The following is an 18,151-nucleotide window of genomic DNA, read 5'->3' as shown; positions in this document are numbered from 1 at the left end:
GTTATACCATGGAATGAAATTTGATGAAACTTTCACAGATTCTTTATTACATATTGCCATTGTGCACCTTCTATTAAACATTTTTATCCAACACATATTTTGGGTTTTCCATGGCAAAACATGGACACTGTCATTATATACATATGGGAGGCGGGGGTATTATTTAGTGAACTCATTGCTCACAGTACTTCTAGTTTCTAGAGCTCACTGCTCATACCACAACTAGATTCTATCATTTTGACACAAACATTTATATGAGATAAACATATAACATTTATACCTACCGTATAAGCAGACTTTTAGAGAGGATTCAATTTTGGCATTAATAGCGAGGATGCCAAGATCACTAAAGTTGAATATCGCTAAAAAGAATTTATTCGTTATAACTTCATTAGTGAGGTGTTTTTTAAATTGCAAAAATTTCAAGTCGCCATAAATAAAATAGCAGTTTTTATGGATAAATCGCTAAATTTTCTTCAGGTTAAAATTCCCATTTATACTGAATTTTCTCTTGAAATCTACATTGTTTTTTTCTTCTAACTCGTTTTGAGCTGTTTACTCATACAATTCTTCTAACCATCAGCTTGATTGTCTTTAGCGAATAATAATGTGTGAGCCAGGGGTTGTATGTTATCCCTTCAGCGAATAAGCCGGTGTCCCCAGCCAGGTATAGACCGTTAGGGTTAGAGCAGTGACACTTATTGTGCCACCATCCTGACTTGTACAAAGTCGCACAGTTATCTCCGTAAGGATCGTTGTCTTGGTCTTTGGTCGAGAACTTTATGATATGTATAGGGTTGGTCGTTGCAGTAAAACAATCCGCTAGGAAGTTAATATATGAATAAATACATAAAAACATGAATTCATTTATCAATTCAACAAGCATTCTGAGAGTATTGCATAAGTAATACATGTCCCCTACCTTTTTTCTTCAGTATGTCATTTTATAATATGCATAAGTCATGTCCAAGGTAAAACTGCAAAGTTTTTAGATTGTAAATGCCTTAAAAATAAAAAAAAATAATCCACATTAAGACGAAAATTCAACTCATTTTTTCACCGTCTTTTCCTCGCTTCATTTCTATGTCGACCATCGGAAGTTAGCGCAGTTCAATCCCAATCTTAATTAAACGATTATGAAAAATATTCAAAATGCCATAATTCTGTCAAAAATCAATGAAGCAAAGCGAAATTCATACTTGATCTGTAACTCATTAAGATACACTCACATACCAAAATTCAGCTCAATATCTGCAAGCGTTTAGAAAAAAGTGCGGAAAACCAAGTGGGACAGACTGACAGAGAGACGGGGACAGACAGACGGACAGCCAGACAGACGGACGGACGCAGATGAAACCTAAAGCCCCCCCCCCCCCCCCGGTTTCACCGGTAGGGGACTAATAAAGTTAGTGAATGATCGCACTACGCCATTAACAATTAGTAAAACCGGAACCACACTTCTTATTTTCGAGATGTAATTTTTGAACTGTATTTAGTCCTTTCAACCGTCGCTAGGTCTGGGTGTTATAAACTCACTGCTGAAACATGTTTAGAGCAGGCCCGGGGTATCTAACTGTTTAAACGTAAGGCAGTGTTTAGCATTTCCCAAGTGTTTCTCTGCTCTCAGTAGAATCCAGTGGTTTTAAAATTTAGTACCAATGTTAAACTTATTAACTGTATAGTTGCAGGCACCGTTTAACTACATATAATTAAAATTCTAAATTAAAATAAAAAGTGAAATCTACCCTCTTTCTTAGTTCTTACCTAATTATTTTTTATAATCGGTCGTTCCCCTTTATGCTCAGTAACACAAATAAGATGATCAATTGTTGCATTTACTTGTAAAAATATACATATTTATATAGGAAGCGCAAAAGCGCACACACAAAAAACATGGCTTTAAATTTCTTCTTTACAATAATCGTCAAAGAGAGTTAAAATATTGAATAAAGTCTGTTCCCCATTCCTTTGACCCTGTTATTTCAGATATAGTGAAGACATTCTCCTTCTTTTGGTCAACACTTTTTTGTACAAAACAATGTAAGGAACCCTTTTGTGTACATAACCATACCAATGCTAAAGCAGCTTACATGTATATGTCATTCATATAAACGATAACTCAAATCGGCACTTAGTTTGTCATATTTCATATAGAGTTACCTGTCCTTAAAACACAACATCGGAGAAATCAATTATAAAAGATTAAACTTTTAATGATGTTATCAAAAGTATGCATAAGTCATTATCTTTTTTAATAATTTCATGTACCTATAAATCTATCTATGCAATGTTTTTTACCATATGAGCAACTTGAAAAATTAGTGAAAGGCCTACTGTATTGGTCTGACTTTACCTGACCTTTTAAATATCCAGTAACGATCGATTTTGCTCTTACATGTAAGTCGGTCGCATTGCATTAACAAACTTGCTTATAAATACTGTATTTAAGGAAAGATTAACAGATCAACTTGGTTTATCTAGTTTGTTAGAATCAACCACATTCTGATTCATTGTCTTAAATTAACTGACAAGTTTGGGGTTTTTTTTAAGGTAAAACAAGATAAGTTTTATTGGAGTATGGGATAATGGGTATTCTATGTGTATTTTTTGTTGACTGAGTATAGAACTACCTCAATTATTTAATATTAATGCAGTATAGGGGATTACAACTAAAGAATCTCTCAGCAAAGAGAAATATATAATTATTAAGAGATACACTTTAATTCTTTTTTATATTTTATGTTACAATTTTCATTTTTGTTAAAATATTAATTTTAAGAAAACTAGCAAAGTCATTTTTTTCAAAAGATAACTTACCAACGTCGCCTGAAAACCCAGATAAGGACATTAGGTATTTTGAAGCCTCGTCTACTACGGATACACTGCTGTATTTAATATAACGAGTCTGGTTGTTGAAGTCACTCATGTCCATCCGTAACTCGTATGTTCCTTGACTCAATAAGAGGAAGAGTTTCTCATTTCCTTAATTAACAAAAGGATAATCTAAGTAAAAAATACAAATGTTTACATGTACAAATACGTTCCCCCCAAAACACAGAACTTTATGAGAAGACAAAATTTGCTTATTTGAAGTTATGAGAAAAAATCATCGAGATTGTGGGATTTTCCTATTTTTTTTATATGTTTTATCCAGCAGTTATTATTAGGAAATGTGTTCCAAATTTAATTTTAAGAACCACCTGAGAACCATAAAAAAATGTAAGTTAGTAAGAAACATATAAATAACGAGCAAGTATTTATTTTTTAAAGAAGGGTGTAATAATATATTTTTATATATTCTATCAATGTTTGGGCTTTTCAGTAAAATTCTTTTAAGTAACATTTTTTATGAGACAAAAAGAAATAAATTACGTTAAAATGCAACGTTTAACCAGTCCCTTGAATTATTGTGATCGGTTTCGATCGATCACAGTTGATCAGTTAAGAAGGGTTTTTCATGATACTCACAGAAGTATACAATGAACATGGATTGAATAACAGTCAAAAGTGACCTATATTATTTCTCTCCATTAGAGATCACAGTTGATTCCACATGAGACATCCGGCAGACTAAATTATCTCCGAACACATTACACCCTTAACAACTTTTTTTCTATACAATGCCAGCTTTCTGTAAATTTATTTTAATAATGGGAAGCACTAATGACCGATGTTTTTATACCCCCGCTTGAAAAGTGGAAGGGTATATAGTAATCGGCATTTCCGTCCGTCTGTACGTCCGTCTGTTACGCTTTGGGGTACACATCTTTTATCCGCAACTCCTCTTATACTACTTAGATAAATTTAATTAAACTTTCAGAGAATCTTAATTGCATATTGCCATTGTGCACCTCCTACTTTTTTATTCGACACGTATTTTAGGATTTCCATTAGCAAAACATGGAGATTGCCATTATATTCTATATTTATGTCCTATGACGTCACATATAGAAGCTTCTGGATAATATTTGATAAGACGAGTTATTCCTCTTTACACATTATCGAAAAACAATAGAAAAACATGGACATTATGGGAGACGGGGGTATCATTTAGTGAGCTCATTGCTCACAGTACCTCAGGTCTTGTATTTATTTTGAGATGCAAACAATGATACATTTACATGGTGAACGAACTAACAATTATCTTTACATGCATTTCAATCTAATTTAGAAGTAAAATTCAGTTAAGGGTGAAGTTGATGTTTTTGGAAGCAATAAAATAAATACAAGTCAAATCAAATAAAGAATGCGTACCTCTTTCTATTTTGTTTGTTTATACTAGTATTGACTTTCCTCGTATAAAAATTTATAATAAAAATAGTTCCAAGATTTAAATTTAAAAGCTCACCATTTTAATTTAGATGTATTTAGATGTATTTTAAATTTGACAATGATTTTATTTATTGATACTATGACCTTGTCAGTAAATATTATTTATCACTGAGACAAGTGCTGACTGACGTTTTTCATACTTATTATAAGTCCATTATTTATACACTAAATTGACTACGGATTTTTCCGGCTTTTTAAATCTTGACAAGGAGCACACGACGGGTGTGACCGGTCAGCATGGGATTTTACTATTCCATGGCACCTGATCCAACCTCTGATGTTTTGGAGGTCCGTGTTTGCTCTGCTATTATTTTGTATTGTTTTTTTTCTTTGATATTGAATACTGTTCGTTATCTTCATATCCTTCCTTTAAGTGCGTGAGATATCACAGACCTATTACATAACATGAAATCATATTTCTCTATCTATCTAAGGAAACATTTTTTCCAGTATCGATTGCTTTTTCTTCTGACTCATTATTTTTGTCGCGTTTAGCAAGCAACAATCATTTCATTAATTAAACAAGGTGATTTGAATTATTCTTTATTGTCCTTACTGCTAGGAATATCGCAAAATATAATACTAACTCTTCGGGTTTTTTTATTTCCAAGCAAACTTTGAAAGTTAAGATTGATTGTACGGACAAGTGCTCTAAGGTTGATATTAAAACTGTTCGAGCTTCTGCTTTTATATGCGTTTGTAATGTCTGCCTGAATAGATAAGTATAACTATGGTCCCCTTAAACGTTTACACAGAAATCAACTTGTTTGCTTATCAATACAAAGTATAAGCAATTGTAAAAATTGTATTTAAATAAGTTGTTCCCTCAAAGAAAAATATTAGCAATTGAAAATTATGTATTTGAATAACCTTCTATCCTCATTTATAAAAACTGCTCAGTTAAATTGAATTATGCCTGGCTTTTTATATGTTTTAAATACAGGTATTGAAACATAAGCATTTGATCAATTAGATGACATTTTATGCATAGGAAAAATTATTATCAAATCCATTTATGAAAAACATATTTAAAAGACTACTTTTCTTAAAATGCGCAAATGTAATTTATTTGTTTCTGTTTTTGATGTTAAAATACTATGATTTGAAAAATATTTATTAAAAAAAACCTAGATTATTCTTTTGCTTAACTTTTCCTTCAAATATGAAGAGCTAATACACGCTGTTACGTTGACTAAATCGTTATTAAGTAAGCTTCATTTTTAAAGAAATTACCAAACCAAAATTCATCTGTCAGATTCCCAAATCCATCCTTAGACTCCGTCCAGGTTCTATAGAAATCCTCAGACCCATCGAGTCGACGTTGGAAAACCTAAATAAATAAATGTCAACATTTAAATTGATCACTTTGGAAGTGTATATTTATTTTGTTAATGTATAGGGCATATTAAAGTTTTATGATTTATGTGATGACTTTTCTATCATCAACATCCTTACTTATCCAGAAATCTGCTTTCATCGTCTGCAAATGGGGATTATTTATCTTAGCAGTCTCGTTTAAATAATAATTTTGTAAGTTCAGTGGTTGATACAAAGTCCTCGTCCTCCGCCATACTAATTGTATGATCATTATTTACATAATGGATCATTGTCAGACTTTTCCGTTATTTCTTTTGAGACGCGGTACATGACGGTCGGCAGGGGATGCTTACTCCTCCATGGCACCTGATCCCACTTCTGATCTTTTAGAGGGCATTGGTTGCTCTGCTCTTGTTTTGTATTTTTAAAGGACTTAGAGCTTGAATACCGTTTGTTAACTTATATGTATTTTATATTGAGTTTGTTGATTGAGAGTGCAATCGTATTTTTTACATATTTTTATAAGTGAAAATAATACAAAGAAAATCACTCGATCTTTAGAGCACTGGATAACTAATCATTAATTTCAGCTCACTTGAAAAATGCGTAAATATATATTCATGTAAATTAATAAAATTTCGTCATTTCAATGGAATCAAGATATAAAACGTAAAACAGAAACATTTAAGATTATATATTACAAAAAATTTACTGCATAAAATGTCACTGTTGACTGAAACATTGGATCTACATTTATAAATGATAACAATTAAATATAAATAAGATATAATTACTGTCCAGCCTCCATCGTCAGCCTCCATTTCACAAAAGACGGTCACGTGACCAAAGACCGGGATACTGACTCTATAAAGACCACTTTGGGATGATAGATTATGTACCTCTGTGCAATCTTTTGGTCCATTTTTATCTTAAAATGAGAGAACAAGATTTGTATTCACTTCAAATCAATTGAAATTTCATTTGAGAAAAGTTTCAAAAGATAAACTATGGACAAAATAAGTGGTTATATTTGGATTAAATATCAACTTCTTACAACGTTTAGAAGACAATGATTCACTCTGAATTTCATCTGGTTGATAGAATATAAACGAATATAATTGTTTTTAATCGAATCGCAGACAATTGTAGGTCACCTATGTTGATAGGCCATTAAAATTATAGATCCGTCACCCACTCTGTACCTGAAGTATACATTAAAATTATAGATCCGCACCCTAAAAACAGGAAATAATATGTCATATCTTTTCCACATCCCTCATTCCATAAATCTGTCTTATATTTTGAAAATTTATCTTTAATATGAATTTACCTATCTGTTTGAGGACAAACATACAGGGTTATACTTCTATACTTACCTTTGACACAATATGTCTTCTCACTTGAAAGAAATACACATTTCTCACTCGGTAAGCATGACATGCATTCAACATTGTCATTAGCAATCTAAAGAAAAATATTTTTAAAACAAACGAATACAAAAATTATAAAGTAATTTACATACAAATTTTTAAACCATTCCATAGTGTGCATGTTTAAAATTGCTTTTAAAAAAGTAAATAGAACAGTTTTATCCAGTGTTTATCTACACTGTATAACTATGAATGAAGGATATGGAGATAACAAACAGTATTCAATCTCAACGTCCATTAAACAATATACAAAATAAGAGCAGAGCAAACACGGACCTCCAAAACATCAGAGGTGGGATCAGGTGCCATGGAATAGTAAAATCCCATGCTGACCGGTCACACCCGTCGTGTGCTCCTTGTCAAGATTTAAAAAGCCGGAAAAATCCGTAGTCAATTTAGTGTATAAATAATGGACTTATAATTAGTATGAAAAACGTCAGTCAGCACTTGTCTCAGTGATAAATAATATTTACTGACAAGGTCATAGTATCAATAAATAAAATCATTGTCAAATTTAAAATACATCTAAATACATCTAAATTAAAATGGTGAGCTTTTAAATTTAAATCTTGGAACTATTTTTATTATAAATTTTTATACGAGGAAAGTCAATACTAGTATAAACAAACAAAATAGAAAGAGGTACGCATTCTTTATTTGATTTGACTTGTATTTATTTTATTGCTTCCAAAAACATCAACTTCACCCTTAACTGAATTTTACTTCTAAATTAGATTGAAATGCATGTAAAGATAATTGTTAGTTCGTTTACCATGTAAATGTATCATTGTTTGCATCTCAAAATAAATACAAGACCTGAGGTACTGTGAGCAATGAGCTCACTAAATGATACCCCCGTCTCCCATAGTGTCCATGTTTTTCTATTGTTTTTCGATAATGTGTAAAGAGGAATAACTCGTCTTATCAAATATTATCCAGAAGCTTCTATATGTGACGTCATAGGACATAAATATAGAATATAATGGCAATCTCCATGTTTTGCTAATGGAAATCCTAAAATACGTGTCGAATAAAAAAGTAAAAAGAAGGAGGTGCACAATGGCAATATGCAATTAAGATTCTCTGAAAGGAGGAGTGAGCATCCCCTGCCGACCGGTCACACTCGCAGTGTGCTCGTTGTCATGATCAGGAAATAACGGAAAAATCCGTCGTCTATTCAGTGTATAATAATGACCTAACAATTATTATGAAAAACGTGAGTCAGCATTTGACTCAATGATAAATTGTAATTGCTGACAAGGTCATTGTATCGATCATAGAATTTACGAAATGATGACTTTAAACGAGACTGTTGATATTCTTGTTTCATCAACCTGCTTATCATTAATTTGCCTCGTTTAAGAAATTGTTCATACGTAGAGCATGCTCTTGTGTATCGAATCAACTGAGATATATATACTCCTTATGTAGATAATGATGATGGTATATTGCTGAATAAGTAAGGGAAGTTGACGATAGAAAAGTTAAAGTCATCACGTTTATCATATATCTTGGTTGTTAGATTACCATTAGTGTCTTTTTCAAGTAAAATATCCAAGTATGAAGCAGAAGCAGATGTGAATGAAAAACAATCGTATGGGTTTTCTTTTCGATTTTTTTCTAGGTTTAAAGAAAAGAGAATTCATTTTATCCACGTAAAATAAAAAAATTACTTTATTACTACGCAACAATTCTTCATCAGTTATATGAAAATTTGACCCCAGAAAATGTGCTATCGTAACTATTCTTTTTCTGCCAACAAGCAAGCAGGCAAAAAATGTATTTTCTCGTTGAATATTACACTCTTTAAAATTAACAAATACTTGCAGACCTCAGTTTCACACATAGCATCACTGAAATGTTAAAAACAGAAAAACAAGAGAGAAAAAAAACTATTGATAAATTTCAAAGCTCAAGAATTAAGTGTAGAGTGCATGAGTATAAAGGTGATTTGTCTAAAATGAATCATCGAATACATTCAAACTTTCAAAGTTAAATGTCAACGACGAACACTTGTGATTTTAATAAATCTAATTCGTAGAACCCGGCATGAGCAATGTTACTTTTAGAATCATAGGGAATGAAATCCTTATTTTTATGTTTTATATTTTCTTTTACTTACTTCCCCGAGTCTGATGTACTTTGAGGTTGGTTCCGTTTTCTCAGTGGAGGAGACCATTTCACACAGTAGGTCTTCCCTCTTGTAGCTGATTCTTTTACACAGAGACGCTCGGGCTTGACATTCTGTAACGCATTGCTTCTGACCAATTGTCTTCATCACTAGAATTACCGGACCAACATATCTTTCCTCGTGTATCAAATCTAGACTACTGCTCCTGTGAAATAACACCAAAGGTAATAGGAGTATACTGTTCTCATTCATAGTGCAGACGCCTGCTAATTATGGCCTCAAATTAATATAGTAAATTGTCAAACGTATAAAAATCCGTTACTTATGTATTGCTTTAATACGCAGGTCAATAATTATCTTTCGTTAACCACTAATACACTGACACTTAATTGGTAAAAAATATTCTGAGGAAATTGATCGTGTAGAATATCTTTAAGTATTGTCATTAACTTTCTTTGGTTAAATATCTGTTTTAAAAGCAATTATTCTAACTGCATTATTGGTTTAAACATTGAATTAACATTTGGTTGATTGATTCTTTTGTATCTATTCAAGGGTCTGAAGACTAGGTCATTTACTTTTACAAGAACAGCATCAAAATCAACTTATTACCTATAATTGGCTGGATGTTTGTCTTAAAGAATGAATACTGTGCTTTTAAGCCATTGATTATTATAACTAGATAAATGTAAATGATAAATGTAAAAGTAAATGATAGCTATTGTCTTAAAGCATTAAAATTGTTATATAGAGAGTGTGACGCGCTATGGCTAGGGTTTTTATGAATCTTGGCACACATTCCTAAGTATGAAATGAAAATCCTTATAAAATGTTTGCTTTAGTCAATAGTTACCGTGGCCACCAAAATACGAGGGGTTATCAAAAAGTTCGTGGACTGAGGCTATAAAATTAGTACTATGTAGTCTATGCTTTCAAAATTTATATGGAAAATAAAAAACAAATAATAAAGAAATGTTGAAAAAATTAGCCTGATACGTTCATTATTTGCCAAATTATTAAATGAAAACGATATTATATGATCACCCGGCGCTGTCGTCGTTTATTTTCATGACGTCCGATAACGTCATTGTTTTTTTTTTTTCAATGTCCGCTTCTTCTACCTCATACACTTTTTTAATGAGATTCCCTGGAACTGAGTAAGGACTTAAACCCGTCTTGATTATATGACTTTACAATGCCATGAACAGTGGTCTTTAATGAATATACTATTCCAAATTGAATAATACATTGGGAGAGATCAGCGCTTGATTGTGCCGGGATATTTTGCTTTTGGGAGTTCAATATCTACAACACATGATCAACGTCATTTTTTGACGTGATTGATTTTTCACACCTTGACTGCAAATTGACTTTAACTGTGTATTCCTTTCTCTCTGAATCTATTTTGAATTAAAAGACAAGTACTCTGGATGCATATTATTTCTCTGTAGCCATTTCAACATATTTTAAGTCTATACCCGTTTTTTCAGGGGCAAAACTTTATAGAATGTTGGAAATGGAAACCCCTCCCCCCTTTTGACGTCATTTTCAAGGCCACATTTGTTTGGACATTCCGTGTAAAATTTACAATAAAATTTCATAGAACTTCCAGAATGAAGTGAAAATTTCATATTTTATGGAACAATTGTTATCCGGCACATACCCGAATTAACGGGAATTTTGGATGTCAAATGATCATATCAAAAGAGCTTTTTTTCAGTTACACATAGGTCGCAAAAACGTCGTGTACGAGGTTGCGCCGCCTTGACATACCTTTGCTTACAAAAACATTACTAATTTATTAGAAAATAAAATTTATGAGTTATGGTTTATTCTCTAGATAGAAAAGATGACGCTTACTAGATATTTTAAAACTCATTGATGTACCTAAAGCGGTTTTAATTTTATGACGCTAGTCCACGAACTTCTTGATAACCCCTGGTACATATTGTCACGGATTAAAAACACTAAATTTTGATGAAAATACTCAACTGTATTAAACGTCTTTATTAGAACGATATATTAACATGACTTAATCATGTTGATAAAATACATTATTTTCATAATTCGTGTATGTTAGTTTCTTTATCTCATCAGAAATTCCACCCCACCCACCAACCCACCCCCGTGTCAGTAGCAAAATAGTATATTTGAGGCTCTTTCGGAAATGTTGGTTTATAATTTTGTGGACATTTAGGGGAAAATGAATACATAACTGTATATTTAATATTTGGTTGTAATGTAAAAGGGCCACAACTTTATATATTCTTGACATTGAAGCCTAAGCGTCAAGAAATTTTAAAAAAAAAAGGGATAAATAATGATAATGACTGTCGTATTTACTGTTGAATCTGATAATTACTGATCTGTAGTGTCGTCTGATAAATACTCATAATTACTACCGTCTTGTTGTCTGGTGAGTTTCATACTTAGATATTTTCTAGAAAAGTCCGATTATTGTTTATGACAATCGTGATAAATTCGACTTTTCAATCGTCAGCTTCCAGAAATATATCTTGGTCACTTATGTACGGATTTATATCTCTCAGTCGATACGACATGCAAGAGCATTTGCATGTTCTATGTATGAACAATTTCTAAAATGAGGTAAATTATTGGCAAGCAAGTTGATGAAACAAGAATATGAGCATTTTCGCTTAAAGTTATCATTTCGTAAGTTCTATGGTCGATACAATGACCTTGTCAGCAAATACAATTTATCATTGAGTCAAATGCGGACTGAATTTTACATACTACTTGTTATGCCATTTATTTTACAAACTGAATATTTTTTACCGCTATTTCTAGATCAAAAAAAGAAGAACATGGTGAGTGTTACCGGTCAGAAGGGGATACTCATATCTACCTGATTCCTGATCTGATTTCTGACGTTTTTTTTTTATTACTCTGTTTCTGTTTTGTATTGTTTAATGGACTTTTGATCTTGAATACTGTTTATTATCTCCATATATTTGAAATAAATATTTGACATATTGTAAAATTAAACTAATTATCATAATTTAGTCAAAAGATTTTATGAAGAATTATGAATATCCCCAACAAGTGTAAAAAAAAAAAGGACCCTACCCCCTACCCTTCCTCACATTAACATTACGCTTAGACTTGTAAGGAATATTTAGGTCAATGACCTCTATTCCTTCTGCTGAGAAATCCTTTATAAAGGTACATTATACCCAGATATTTTAGGCAAATTAAATGAGCACTTTGATTTGTTTTCTTTTTTCAGAGTCTTTTTAATAAATTATTTTTCAAACGTCTTTATTGGACAACTATTTCCTGCATTGGGAGAGATTGGTTTTTTGGTTTAATTTCATGTAAACCATTCTTTTCAGGTTTGAAGAAAGAGGAAGGAATAGTTTTGATATGACATGGTGTTAAAAAATGACAATTTTGGAGACACTACTAGAAGTGGAAAACTACTGTTATTTGATGAAAAGAGAATATCCTTATTTATGACGTTGTTTTAAATCTAGCCTCGTCGGACTAGGCTACGCAGCCCTCGTATATGATGTGTTTATTTTGATGTCGAATGTACATTTTCGGGTATAAGGTCTTTTTATTTTACAAATAAAATCAATTATTGTCTAAACAAAAATATTATATTAAATACAATATTAAACACAATTAGCAATGTAATATAATAAAGAAAATTAATGTCTGTCAATTAACATGTGATACAAAAATCAAAATCCATATTTTTGACGTTATCATAAAATTAGCGTTACGTCAGACTGCCCCTTGCGCCTTTACATACAGTATTTACGCCCACAATGTTCAACATATAATGTGTATTGATTTAATTTTTTGTATATGTACTAAATCATAGTCTATATAAAATTTTGCAGTATACTTTTCCCATTGTAGACTTCATTAAGAAAATTAAGTCCACGAACTTTTTGGACAACCCTTCTTTATTTAGATAATTGTTTACTGTAGGTGGACTATTAAATTATTTTGTTACATGTATTGTATAATTTCTCTAGTCTTTCTGCATCCTGTCTTGTATTTTGTGAAGATATTATTGCCATACTTAAATAATAAGATGGTTATGATTGCACTGGGCACCACTTGTATTATAACTTCACTAACTTCTTTATACAAGAGGCCCATGGGCCTTATAGGTCACCTGAGCATTATGCAACAACTTTCCAGTGATTGAATTTGATTCATGTTTTAAGCCAGATGCTATGGCCTTCACAATTTTGAAAGAGGCACCATTGATCATCATGACAATACACTTAGCAGTTGCTTAGTTTGTTTACTTAATACCCATATGCAGGGTAAGGGAACAAAAAATGCATTTCAACTAATCAGTAATATTCAGCAATAATCAGCAGTGCCCCTACCACACATGAACCCCTGACCCTTAGGCCTTGATATTTGATTAATACCAAGGAGCAGATTTCAAACCATTCATTCATTCATTATCAGTATATAAGTACAGCCCCCTCCCCCTTCTATGGTACCCCTGACCCTATAGGGCCTTGAAATTCACAATTCTGGAAGATATGGGCCCTTGTCCAGCATAACTATATAGGCAGTTCATCTGCTTAATATCCTGGAGCAGAGAAGAAAATTTTCAAAGATTTAATGTATTTTCACTATATAATCAATAGAGCCCCGTCCTAACACCAGAACCCCTGACCCTGGGGCCATAAAATTCAAAATTTTGGTAGAGGCACTCTTGCTCATCATAACTATGCACTTAGTTAGTTTATTTAATACCCAGGAGCAGAAAAGAAGATTTTCAAAGATTCAATGTATTTTCACTATATAATCTATAGAGCCCCGTCCTAACACCAGAACCCCTGACCCTGGGGCCATAAAATTCACAATTTTGGTAGAGGCACTCTTGCTCATCATAACTATGCATTTAGTTAGTTTATTTAATACCCAGAAGCAGAGAAGAAGATTTTCAGAGAATTCATGTATTTTTCACTATATAATCAATAGAGCCCCGCCCTAACACTAGAACCCCTGACCCTGGGGCCATAAAATTCACAATTTTGGTAGAGGCACTCTTGCTCATCATAACTATGTACTTGTTGGTTTATTTAATACCCAGAAGCAGAGAAGAAGATTTTCAATGAATTCATGTATTTTCACTATATAATCAATAGAGCCCCGCCCTAACACCAGAACCCCTGACCCTGGGGCCATAAAATTCACAATTTTGGTAGAGGCACTCTTGCTCATCATAACTATGCACTTAGTTTATTTAATACCCAGGAGCAGAGAAGAAAATTTTCAAAGATTTAATGTATTTTCACTATATAATCAATAGAGCCCCGCCCTAACACCAGAACCCCTGACCCTGGGGCCATAAAATTCACAATTTTGGTAGTGGCACTCTTGCTCATCATAACTATGTGCTTAGTTGATTTATTTAATACCCAGGAGCAGAGAAGAAGATTTTCAAAGAAATAATGCATTTTCACTACCTACTTATTTAGCCCCGTCCTAGCACTAGAACCCCTGACCCCAGGGCCATGAATTTCACAATTTTGGTAGAGGACTCATTGCTAATTACAATCATGCAAACAGTTTGACTGCTTGATGTCCAGGTGTAAAGAAGAAGATTTTTAAAGATTGCATTAATTTTAGTGGTTTTGGCCCCACCCCTCAGGCCCCAGGGGGGCAGGGATCATAAAATTCACAATTTTTGTTCCCCTTCACCCATAGATGCTTTAGGCTAAATTTGGTTGGAATTGGTTCAGTGGTTGCAGAGAAGAAGCTGAAAATGTTCAAATGTTAACGCACGACGTACAACGCACAACGCACGACGACGGACGAAAACAGACCTTCTGTTTTGTAAATATATCTCCTCCTCATGTACAAGAAATGCTATTGATCATTCTTGTACTTTTTTTCTGTTTTCAGCAAAACAGTTTTCTTGGAAAATAAATAAAGTAAAAATAATGATCAAAAAGCAACAGTTATGTTCTTAATAATATTAGTGCATCCTTGGTTGAAATAACTTTAATTTTCTACATACATCAGTTAATATGCACAATAACTGTAATAGCTGGAATAATGGTAGTGGCGGATCCAGAGCGGCGTTGCGATCCCTCCTTCCCTTTTGATTTGCTTAAAATAAAAAAGTTCAATTTTTTTGTTTTGTTTTACCAAACAAAATGTTTAATGAAAGGCTAATGACATTGAAATAGTATATTGAGATCTAGAGAAATTTGGTAGTACAAGCGACATGGAACTACCACCAACACCTCTTTATAAAATAAAATTTTCAGTTTCGGAGATTTGTTATCCTTCCGTTGTCAAAAACTTTCTTTTTATCTATATCTTTTTTTTAAAAGGGTACTACTTAAATTAGTGTACATTACACACAACTATTTTTTACGCCAAAAATAAACATGTAAATTGAGGAAGTGGTGTGCTTTTGTTGTCAAATGGTGTTGGAAGTTTTCCGGTGAGGAGATAAGAGGTGGTATCAAAATATATTGACGATTTAATCATTATTCATTCATTCTAATATAACTATTTTTTTTGCCTGTTTATATCCGAAATCGAATTTCATCTCCTTGAAAAAGTTATACGGACAAAGAAACATAGATTTGTACTCGTGACACAAGGTTTATCTAGATTCCTGTTTTCATACAAAACACAAAATTTCCTCATTGTATCCAGAAGGAAACACTTCGCAACCCACGATAAAATACACATTTACAGAATACTGCGTATTTCCACGAAAACGTTGAAAGCCGAACTTTAAACACATTTTAATCAATATTTAATGGTTAAAAAAATACAAAGAGTATAGTCTTGAATTTGTTCTTGATATCTTACATGTCTATATGTATTATTACCTCAGTTACATGTTTATGAAAGACTCCTGTTTTTTTAGCATTTATAAAATAAATGATTTTTTTCATTCTTTTATATACATGTATTCTATTTTCGCCTGTTTTATCTGAAATGAAATCGATTTCCTTGGAAAACTTAAACAACCAAAGAGCCATAGATTTGTACGCGTGACACGGGACCTATCTGATTCCTGTTTTCATACAAACCACAAAATGTCCTCATTGTATTCAAAAGGAAACACTTTCCATCCAACGGTACAAAATGTTAAACATATTCAAAGAATACTGCATTTTCCGAGGAGAAAAACGTTGAAAGCCGAATTTCTAACACATTTGACTCCATATATAATATAAAATTACTGATATAATATTCCTAAAATTTTTCTTGCTATTTTTACAGATTAGAGCACTGGACTTAAATTCGCTCAACATGTAATAAAACGAATATAACGGGCAGAAATAAAACACATATATCTTGCCCACGAAGAATACGACAACAACTATACCCTGAAAGGTTTAGAGGGCCGTGTTTGCTCTTCTCCTGTTATGTATTGTTTAACGTCGTTCGATCCTGATATTTAAAGTCTTAAACTTTTTTTGCCAAGTTTATTTTTAGTTTCTACAGACATAGCTAAATTAAAATTCAAGACAAAAAATGAGGGTCAATGTGCTTCTTTTGGCGCTACAGTACATTTAATATGACCTTTTTGCACTGAAATTTGTGTCTTAATTAAAAATTACATCTTCGACGCTTTCCCCCCAATATTTTTGTCCAATTTAAGCATGAAACAAAATGAACTCAAAGACTATTTAGAAAAAGACACTTTAAAATTGTGACCATGAAAAAGTTTCAAATTGCTCGCATAATCAATTATTTGACCTTTCTGCACTAAGAAAATGTCATTTTTCTGGTATTGAAAATTTAATAAGCAAGAAAATTATTTCAAAGTCTTAAACTTTTTCTGAATTTAAGCAAATAGGTCAAAGTTAACTTAAATATTTAGAAAATAACATCAAAATTGGGGGTATATGATGTAAATTTTCAGATATTACTAAAAAAATTTCAATTTTACGTTAAAATTGGCTCAACTTTTTCCAGGATTTTCAGAATATATTTACTATATTTGTCACACTTCGTAAAAAGAAGACATAAGAAATAATTTAATAGATATTTCAGAACCAACATAACACATTTCACTGCAAAAATCAGCTTTGTGTGCAACCAGCATGGGAAAATAGGAATCCAAAATTAACAGTACTGTTATAGTTTAAAGGGAAAAAATGATCATTTTCTTCTAAAAATCCTTCCGCCACAAAATATAGTTCCTAGCTTAACTCTACATGTACTTGAATGGAATTTAATCGCGGTTTTTTCATTGAATATAGTTCAATTTGCATTGTAGAACTCAGATTTGATGTTAGAAATTAAAAATGACGCAGAAGTTTATAAATAAAGGACATTACCAAAATCCGCTCACAAACTCAGGATCGAACGTACTTAATGAACTTTAGATCTTAAATACTGTTCGATATGATATATCCTGGTGAGCTTGAGATAAAAGATACAACAGAGTCCGACACTTCTGCTTCATAATTGGATATTTTACTTGAAAAAGACACTGATGGTAATCTAACAACCAAGCTATATGCTAAACGTGATGACTTTAACTTTTCTATCGTCAACTTCCCTTACTTATGCAGCAATATACCTTCATCACCTGCATACGGAGTATATATATCTCAGTTGATTCGATACGCAAGAGCATGCTCTACGTATAAACAATTTCTTAAACGAGGTAAATTATATGACAAGCAAGTTGATGAAACAAGAATATCAGCAGTCTCGTTTAAAGTCATCATCATTTCGTAAGTTCTATGGTCGATACAATGACCTTGTCAACAAATACAGTTTATCATTGAGGCAAATGCTGACTGACGTTTTTAATACCAATTGTTAGTCCATTATTTATACACTGAATTGACGACGGATTTTTTCTGTTATTTCCTGATCATGAGAGCGAGCACACGGCGGATGTGACCGGTCGGCAGGGGATGCTCACTCCTCCATGGCACCTGATCCCACCTCTGATGTTTTGGAG

General features: G+C 32.4%; 1 protein-coding gene across 1 annotated transcript; it reads right to left on the bottom strand.

Moving 5' to 3' along the window:
* Nucleotides 1–559: 559 nt before the first annotated feature.
* LOC134262267 (ficolin-2-like) lies at nt 560–11,637 on the bottom strand. Its single transcript, XM_062744638.1, has 7 exons — nt 11,573–11,637; nt 9,202–9,415; nt 7,026–7,113; nt 6,444–6,577; nt 5,566–5,662; nt 2,818–2,982; nt 560–822 (listed from the first exon to the last, which is right to left on the bottom strand). Exons 1-7 carry the CDS (start codon nt 11,635–11,637, stop codon nt 560–562), a joined length of 1,026 nt encoding a protein of 341 aa, XP_062600622.1.
* Between the last annotated feature and the right edge of the window lie 6,514 nt (nt 11,638–18,151).

This window comes from Saccostrea cucullata, unplaced genomic scaffold (assembly GCF_032062105.1).
Source record: "Saccostrea cucullata isolate Sc308-1 unplaced genomic scaffold, CSIRO_AGI_Scuc_v1 ctg528, whole genome shotgun sequence".
Lineage (NCBI taxonomy): Eukaryota > Metazoa > Mollusca > Bivalvia > Ostreida > Ostreidae > Saccostrea > Saccostrea cuccullata.
The sequence above is the reverse complement of the archived record's forward strand: the minus strand, read 5'-3'. Positions and strand labels throughout refer to the sequence as shown.

Coding starts and splice junctions, on each gene's coding strand:
- LOC134262267 (XM_062744638.1), bottom strand. CDS start 11,637: ATGAAACTCACCAGACAACAAGACGGTAGTAATTATGAGTATTTATCA. Junction 9,416..11,572: donor TCAGACGACACTACAGATCA/GTAATTATCAGA, acceptor GTTATTTCACAG/GAGCAGTAGTCTAGATTTGA. Junction 6,578..7,025: donor GAAGACATATTGTGTCAAAG/GTAAGTATAGAA, acceptor TCTCATTTTAAG/ATAAAAATGGACCAAAAGAT.